The sequence below is a fragment of the Orussus abietinus genome, unplaced genomic scaffold (assembly GCF_000612105.2).
Source record: "Orussus abietinus isolate OABI.00-Male unplaced genomic scaffold, Oabi_2.0 scaffold55, whole genome shotgun sequence".
NCBI lineage: Eukaryota > Metazoa > Arthropoda > Insecta > Hymenoptera > Orussidae > Orussus > Orussus abietinus.
Window position 1 is genome coordinate 672,025 of NW_019394295.1, and position 9,358 is coordinate 681,382.

The following is a 9,358-nucleotide window of genomic DNA, read 5'->3' on the forward strand; positions in this document are numbered from 1 at the left end:
TCGTTATAAATTCTGTGATATCCTGTAAAACTTGATCCTATCGTTTGTGCACCGAAAATTTTAGAGAATATACGAAATCACTTTTATAAGATACTTCAAGTCTCTGCTCGTTTCCATTATCCACGCCCTCTGTTTAATTGCAATATATACATACGATTAATAGATTAGATGGTAGAATTATAAAAAAATGGCCGGAATTATTTTACAGTGTACATTCCATTCATACTTGGATAATACGTGGGACAATTCCGCGAGTATCCGAGAGTTCATATTCGACATTCAATTTTAATATTTTCCGCCAAGTTTGAAGTGAAACTTCTTATAACAGTATAGTGTATGATCACACCTTAAGAAGTGGGAGCGTAACGAAAAGTGAAACATGTATTGAATTTATGTACCGTTAATAGTTATTTACATTCACCTTTGTGTGTTAGTACCGAGACAATTCCCGCGATCGCTTTCGTTAACGTTAGTGCGTTGTTCTCAGGTTAATCATTGTCATTTAAAGTGACATAAAAATGAAGGCAGAGTTTCACTTCTAATACGCATGGCACCCATTTTTTTAATGCCACATTAATAAATAGCTTATCAGTAATTTATTTAACGCGTAGCTTAAGCGTTACGTGTGTTTTTCTTTTTTTCTGTTAAGTATAATTGACCAACTTTGATACTATCAAATGCCGGCTCCTTTGAAATACTGATTACTCTCCAAGTGCAACGTCAAGAGATCGCTCTAGATCTAGTTATATTGTCGAGAAATCGTCCCGGGCTTCGTTACCATAACATCAGACAAGAAAATCTCGGTCAAGGCCATTTTAACCGATCTTTGTCTAACGATCGAGAGTCATGCTCTCCCTGCGAAATTAAATAGAAATTCATTACAGGCCTTTTCACGTTTCCTAATTATCTCTTACTACCACGTCTCTTTTATTTCTGCGGAGCAGTCGGAACGGCTCCCTGTTTTTCCATATCATCTTTTAGTTTGAACTTTTGAATCTTCCCACTAGTCGTCCTTGGAAATTCATTTACGAAGACGATGTATTTCGGTATCTTGAAACGAGCGATCTTTCCGAGTGCGTATGATTTAAGCTCTTCTGCGGTAATATTGGCGCCTTTTTGGAGTCGAACGCAAGCACAAAGCTCTTCTCCGTACACGTCGTCATGAACGCCAAATGCATGTACCTCCAATACTGCTGGATGAGATTCGAGAAAGTCTTCGACCTCCTGAAAAATATAAAAACAGAATACGGTTTTCACATTTCAGCCTTTATCGTAATTGAGATTAAGTTAACCCTTTCGCTACTACGGGTCATCCATCATCATCATTATTATCATCGCATATACTCGTAATCTATGCATGACTACAGTTATCCGTTCAAATTGTGCATTGGTTCACAATTTCAGTCGAATTTCTGGACTGTTTTTTTTTCTTTTTTTTACTCCACTTTTGATTGAAAATTAATTTTAGTCGTAACTGTTTTCAACTCTAGCATTGTATTCGCGATTCGAATTTCCCGAGGGGCTACTCACTGGGATGTCAGTAAAAATGATTTCCTATTTCCTTCTTTGAGAACCGATTACCTTTGATTTCATATGATAAACAACAATACGATTCGGTAACAAGGGACGTTTGGCCTTAAAATTGTGATAATGTTTCGGTGATTTCTAACGATTTCCAGCGACTTCTGTTTGCAATTTCCACGTGATTTCGAGCGAATACCCCTCGGAATTTTCATACTCGGGAAAAGCATAGCTACATCAAAAGGGTTAATTTGCAAAATGTCACATTCACCTTTGGAAATATATTTTCACCGCCTCGAATAACGATGTCCTTTAACCTGCCAACGATTTGGCCGTAACCGTTTTCGTGTAGGATGAATAGATCTCCGGTTTTCACCCATCCATCCTTGGTAATTGTTTTCGCTGTGTTCTCCTGGTCTTCCCAATATTTCATCATATTGGTGTACCCCCGGGTCCAAAGTTCGCCAGCTGTACCAAACGGAACTGGAAAACACTTTTCATCGACGACCTCAAATAAAAGATGAAAAAGAAATAAAATGAATGAAATGAAAGGAATAAAAAATCTGTGATATAATCCGGATTACCTCTTACCATAGCTTCAACATGGTCGGATAAATGTCCGACAGTGGTTTCTTGAAGTTCCCTCGAATCTCCAGGCATTGATTGAAAAATTGCCGCCGTGGTTTCCGTCAATCCGTACAAGGACTGTAAAAAAAGGGAAAAAGAAAGGGAACATTAAAGAGCGCCCAAAGGTGACCTTTTTTACAAAAATACATAAACGTTAAATAATCTGTTTAGTCGATGCGCGGAATCCCTTTCGTCCTAACTTGCACGAATTTCTGGTTTTGCAGATTTCAAATGGCGCCTAATCTCCAGAAATATCGGGAAGCGATTACGTCGGTAAGGTCGCACGAGAAGGAGCCATTTAAAATGGTATTTGGTATTCGGTATCTCGGCTTCTTATAGATTTCAAATGGTGCCTAATCTCCGAAAACATGGAGGGAACATGAAAGAGCCATTAGAAGGGGTCGTAAGTCGACTTATTTTCGACGTGGTCGGCGAACTCGGTTCGGTTTTCCGTTCTCCAGGAGGTATCCCTCGAAGGTATTTCCTCAAGAAAGTCCGGCATATCGATCCGAAGAGTATGTACAAGGATATTCCTCATTGCAACGGTACTTATGCATACGAGACCATGGTCTGTTAAAAGATTCCTGCATAGATAGACAAAAATGGCCGAGGCATCGACCCTCCTCGCACGTTCCCGGAAATTGTTTATAGCGAAACCATTATCTCGTCTCGAAAAGTTATCTTCAAATCTGGATCCAGCGACCGAAAATATTCCTAATGACAAATTCTGCCACGAACGTGTAGCCGGAATTATGAAAGTGGTCGTAAATCATCTTTCTTTTACATGCTAAGCTCACGTTATTGTAACTTAAATGTATGTGGAAGAAAATATGAGATTAATTCATCGTTTTTAGATTTTTCTACCTAGGCCATTTTTCTTAATTACGGGGACGTATCTTCTCCGAATTCGGTAGTATGAGTTTATCTTGAATTTTTAGTCCTTCCATTCGCCGTGATAAGGACGAGCCATCGAGGTAATGGGTTCACGGGCCGGCAGCTTATCGGAGACGCTTTTTATACCGAACTGCGACATGATTGCATAATAACGACGGACCTTGTTTAAAACCAAGGGAAATTTGAATTGCACATTCATTGGCCGATTTCTAGCTAAAAGTTAGATAACGTAAAGAGGTACAATAAATTTTAGGATACCTAGACTTCCCAAAGTGCGTTTACAAGGAACCCAATTTTGATAACGGGTCATTTCAAACGTGGTATTTATACTAAATGTAACAGAATTCGTGCCCATGGTTTACAATTACTATCCTTATTGAAGATGGAGTTGAAAAGTCTTGTGAAATTTTTTTTTACGGTGCACGGTTTGCTTGTAATAATTCATTGAAGAACAACTAACCATTCGCGTCGATTAGCAGAGAGCTTGTTTTTGAATCAATTATTACAGATAAACTACGTACCGTAGAAAAAAGAAAAAAAAAGAAAAAATAGTGCAGGACTTTTCGACTCCAATTTCAGTAAGAATAGGGACCGTGGACACGAATTCTCTTACACTCGATATGAACAACCCTTTAAACACCAAAAAATTCAAACTTAAACTAAACTATCATGCTTGAACTCTCTTCAGCCCTTCTTACCTTCATGTTATCAATCTTAAGGAACTCGCGAATCCTCTTGAAGAGTTCTGGGGATGCTGGAGAGCCTCCGGTCGCCCCTCGAGAAAGAGACTCCACCGGCGCGCCGATGCGACTCTGCGCGTCTACTATGTTAATCTGGAAGTAACAAAAGGATTTTTAGTCAATGAATTAAATCCTAATTTTTTTTTTCTATTTAAATACGTACCCACATCGTCGGGGTTCCGTACATAACGGTGCATTTTTCCTTTGCAACAGCGTGCAGGGAATTCTTGGGGTTGAAGGTGGGGCCCTCGAGCACGATTGTGGTGCCGGCGTGCAGACACAAGATTTCCGCCATTACGAGGCCGAAGACGTGGAAAAACGGAACGTTCAAGCAGATCTTGTCGTGTTTACCCGTCAACTCGTTCCTTTCCGAGCACTGGACAATAATCGAAATCGAATGTACAATGTCGAATTCACGAAATCGGCGAGATCATTTTTGCTGATCGATTGACCCCATTTGAGAATTTCTTGCATGAAATAAGAGTGGCGGTGGTCAATGGAAATATAGGACGGAATATATCCGTTGGGTTTACTTTTCAGGTATTGACCGTTCATGCCTCACCTGCCTGGAGTTATTCACGAAGGACCTGTGCGAAATAAGGGCGGCTTTGGGCTTTCCGGTGGTGCCGGATGTGAACTGTATATTGCATCCCTCGTAGGGTGAAATCTCCCCTTGTTGCTCTGCAATGGCCTGCACTTCTGCTTTACCAGCTAGGGTCTCGATATCGGAAAAATGACGCGTACCTCTGCAGATGTTAAAGAATATGAAACGGTTAATATTTGGTTATACGGAATTATTCTCATTTTCAAAATCATTGCCGCAAAAATGGTGTGATCTAGGTAAGATTTTCTCGTGACTTTGTGTATCCTAGGTAATTCTTATCATTTAATATTGTTTAAAGATGCCCTGGGAGTGAAACATTAAGCCTCTCGCTTTATCGACACTTCCAGGGAAGGGTGTTGACGAGCGATTACTTTGTCTTTAGGACAGACGTTTAAATGGCCGGGTGTAACAATCGACCCCACAAAGAAGAAGTGGGCGGTGGGAGCGAGTACCAGGGGTGGATCTATGATGACTCCGCACCGTGAGTCATTAACCTAATTACGAGACCTATTCTAGCTGCCGAGCTTGCGAAGCGAACCAAAGGTCGCGTAGGTGATTTCCTAAAAGAAGGCGTTATTCGTTTCAGGCTTAACCAGGGTTAACGGAGCTCAGTCAAGTCGAGTGATAACAATGAAGTCGCCTCACCCAAGGACGCGGCTTCGCATGGAGAACGAAGGCCAATGGTTAATGCATCGGGTGAAAAGCCATCCGGAAATTGTATTACTGACCCACTGACCAACATTTATCGCACTAAGTCGAATCCTAAATCTTGTTTTCAAATGTAACGACGTGAAAAAGAAACTCACCGAGGTGACATTAGGATGGACGCTAACGGCGCACAGACAGAAAAATGGCGTCAAAAGGAAGATCAGCCAAAGGTTTAAGGTATTACTGACTCACAAACTAACGTTCTTTGCACTAAATCGAACCCTGAATCTATTTTTCTTTTAATATAACATGGTAAAATAACTAATAGAAATGATAATAAAATCAACGCTGATGCCGCATGGCCAGCAAAATGGCGTCTCCTGTTATCTTGCACGCGGCTACCAGCGGGTCGTTAATTAATCTATTTTGGGTGATGAGTAAGTGCCAAAATCGAAGCGTCGACCATGCAATGATCTCAACGCGTCCCGATCAATGGCTAAATTACGACTCGTGTGTACTTAACCCATTTCTGGAGCCGAATAAAGCGGAGGTGCGATCGAGCACGCGATACTCGTGAAACCAATATGGCGGCGCTAGTTTCGCGGAGCTCGAAGTGATTCTCTCTCGTCGTCCCCAAAATCATTCCTCGGATCGACCGACGCCGAGTAACCTCAGAAAATGGTGGAGAGACGATCGATGCTCACGTACACGTCGTTAATCTGTTGCTCGTTGCCATTTCGCTTTAGAGCTGTGCGTTAAATCAAGGCGAGTCGTACTTGACCGGGCCGCGTTCGTGCGGCCTAGACAAGACCCTCCACCGTTGAACGTAATCTCTCCAGGGAGCAATTCAGTTCATAGATAACCATGATTTTATGATTCTTCCAGGGCGCGTTTTTACGAGGCAACTACAAAACGCGAAACCCCGTAAATTACACCTCGCTGACACAGAATGAAGTATTGCGTTTTAAAAATATGAAGAACTTTCGTACCGGCACACTTTTAGAGTGTACACGAAATAGTGTAATGTATGATTAAAAGTAGTGTAAAGTATTTAACACATTCTAATATCCGTCTTTCCATGCCAAATTCGACGCTGGTGTTGCGTCTATTTTGCGTTTAAACTACCCTTACAAATTGCGCAACATGAACGTCGTTTAAACATTCAGTGATTTTTGTTATAAGGGAGCGCATATTGAACGCGTTTATAGAATACGTGGAATAAACTAAATTCGTAAACGTCTTACGAGCGTTACAGTCAATATGTAAACAAAAAACACGTACACCATACTTTCACAAGGTTTACGTATTGTATCGGTTTGATATTATCCAGGGAAATGAACTTTAGAAACGAGGACACAAATAAATTAGAATAAACGAAGGAGTCTAAAAGGTTTCTATATTGAGCAAATAAAAGTAAATAAATTAATAAAATTAAAAGATACGAAAATTATAAATGAAATAAAAAGAGACCGAGACAAATACAGAAACAAACTTAAAAGAATAAATAAGAAAATAATCCCACGGAAAATATAGCACTACGAGAATAAATAAATATAAGAATAAAACGCTACGGCGGAATAAAACGATACATGAACCGAAAGATAAATTAAAAGAAATAAAATAGTACGAGAACATGACGCAAATGATACGTATATAAAACCTGCATTCCACTATTTCGTGTTTATCGAGTTGTTAGGGCGTTACCGAAAGTTTCTACGTTAAACGTGATCTTTTAGCCATTGTTAAGTATGAATAATTGTTCTTAAAGGTAATCCTAGTTTTAACACAATTATTTAGTATCAATGACACTCACGCGACACGATTTTCCGAGTAGACTATGCAGTGCTCCAGCGCGGGGCAGCGATCTTTGACCTGTAGAACCATTTGAGCATAGTCTTGAGATCTGTAACTTTCTGGGCAAACCAGGACTTTGACGTTTGTCGTTGTCAAGGCATATACGAGTTCATCGCGCCTATATGCTGGATTAATCGCCACAAGGATGAGTCCTGCTCTGGCCGTGGCCATAAATGTCAGAAACCATTCGACGTCGTTGGGACCCCAAAGACCGATTCTGTCGCCTTGGTTTAGTCCTAATTTTTTCAAACCTGCTGCCAGTTTATCAGCACGTTTCAGGACCTCCGAAAAGGTCAACCGCACGTTCTGATGAAGAGAAACTATGCATTCGCGGTCTGGCCATTTGTAAGCCGCCTGTTTTAATAGATCACCAATGGTCTGCTCGAGAATCGGTGTCGACCCGGGATGATAAAGATGCGAAGGTCCTTTCGACGCACTTCCTGGACTCCTTCGATCTTCTTCGCTTTTTATACTAACCGTGGATTCATTTCTTTGGAAAAGGAAGCAATGACTGATCCTGGACAGTCCACTTGGTCTGGAAGAGGCACTGCGAAAGAATTCGAATTTTGCGGTTTTCTATCAAGAATTCACGGAAACAAGAAAATATTTTCAGAGGAATATGCAGGGATTACTTAACAGGGTCTTCTGGAGAAGATTATTTGACTCATCTCAAACTCAACTCAAATCATTTTCCTACACCTGGGCACAAGATAACTACTTTGAACAAGCGCACGCGCAAAGGATGTTTTTCTGCACTAGAACGATATATATGACCTCATTGAGGTTTCATAAATCCATTACTCACGAGAATTAACGATAACGTAATAATTTGGACCATCTAGTAACGGGGAGCGCAAGAAAAACGTCGTATGCATTTTGTGCAGAATCCAACGTACTGAGGGAAAAAAAAATTGTAAATTCAAATCATTTTTTGAGTTAAATGTGGCGAACTCAATAAGCGAGTTGGGTCAACTTAGATTTGGAGCAAAATCACATTTTGGAGTTGAATCAACTCGCTTATTGAGTTCACCATATTTAACTTGGAAAATGAGCCGAATTTATTCTTTGTTTTTTTTTTGTTGCAGTTTGTTTATGGTCTACCTGCGACAAATGGCTACTTTATGCACTTGGTGCATAAATGTATACACGTAATTTTTCATCACTTACATTAGTAATCGTTTGTAACTCATTTTGACCTTCGAGAGACGAATGGAAGTCTTCTTTGTCGCACTGTGTAAGAAATAGCTGACTGTTAATTTCTCTCTTTTGGACTCGGGCGTTAAAAAACGATAGTTCAGCGCTTCAGAGTTTCTGAACAACTGGAGAGTTGTGATGCATTCCGAAAGTGATAATACATGTATATCAGTAGTATGCGTAAAGAAAAATGATAATGTCAAAAAGGACCGCCAAGGCAAACTGACAATTTATGTTATCTCTTTCAGAGCCCGTCGTGGAAGATAAGACGGAATACTAAGTACATGGAGATAGACGAGTCTTTTATAATTAATCGTAGAAGTAGAAGTAATAAATCGAAGAAGGAGCAACTGTTTATAAGTGCAGTTATAAAGCATATCTCTTTGATTTGCATGGATAATATATTTTGGGTAGGCCCTTTTTACGTGGCTAAAAATCGCTTGAAGTCCATTAATTCGAAAAGAAGGTATCTCATAAAGAAACCAGTATATATTGTAAAATTATTAATTTTACGTATTTAAAAAAGGAAAACAAATATTGCAAGTTCAGAAAAAAAGTAAGCTTGATTAGTTGTCATTACCGATATTGCCATTTATTTAAATTTAATTTGTTAAAAGTGAGCTCGTGAACCGTGTACCCATAAATTAAGGGATTTAACTTGTATGCATAAATAGCAAAGACTTATAGATAAATAAAAATTTATTTCTGATCTTATATTCAATAATTCGCATTATTTTCATTATTTCAGCTTTTGTTACAAACCCCTTACCTGTTACAATACTTACCTCAACGAGTACAGTTGTAACATATGGCAACTCCAATTTAAATAATTTTTTCTATATACATGTAACGAAAATAAATGCAGATCAGTGATCAAATCTTATTGCGAAAGTTCCATCTATACCCTGATAAAATTGCCCGTGTAAATTTAGATAATCATTGATTATTTTGATGCTACAATAAATCAGAGCAAAATCACATTGCCTCTGTAATATAACATTCAGCATCCAAGATCAGTTAATGAAAATGATAATATAATATTACACCTAATTAAAGTAAAAGTGTACTAACGATAAGGTATATAAAGATGTATGTAAATTTGCTTTTGTCAGTGTAGCGTGATATTTCCATCGTTCGGATATTTTTGGGCAAGTATTAAAAAAAAACTTCTCTATTCGAAATTGTTGCAACTGTACCCGATCTCTACGTCATCTTCTGCCAAGTATATATATATGCACGTGTACATAGTCACTGTTACCACAATGAGGACATGCGA

General features: G+C 39.2%; 1 protein-coding gene across 2 annotated transcripts; it reads right to left on the minus strand.

The window, feature by feature from the left end:
* Positions 1 to 3: 3 nt before the first annotated feature.
* Positions 4 to 8,231, minus strand: LOC105694430 (acyl-CoA synthetase family member 2, mitochondrial). 2 transcript variants are annotated; one of them, XM_012415096.2, is made up of 8 exons: positions 8,056 to 8,231; positions 6,848 to 7,435; positions 4,345 to 4,528; positions 3,946 to 4,158; positions 3,741 to 3,875; positions 2,113 to 2,226; positions 1,793 to 2,014; positions 4 to 1,224 (listed from the first exon to the last, which is right to left on the minus strand). In XM_012415096.2, the coding sequence occupies exons 1-8, from the start codon at positions 8,076 to 8,078 to the stop codon at positions 928 to 930; spliced, it is 1,776 nt and encodes a 591-aa protein (XP_012270519.1). In that variant the 5' UTR covers positions 8,079 to 8,231; the 3' UTR covers positions 4 to 927. The 2 variants fall into 2 exon arrangements, with proteins under 2 accessions (XP_012270519.1, XP_012270518.1); XM_012415095.2 differs by having other exon boundaries at positions 1,793 to 2,029; positions 8,056 to 8,229.
* Between the last annotated feature and the right edge of the window lie 1,127 nt (positions 8,232 to 9,358).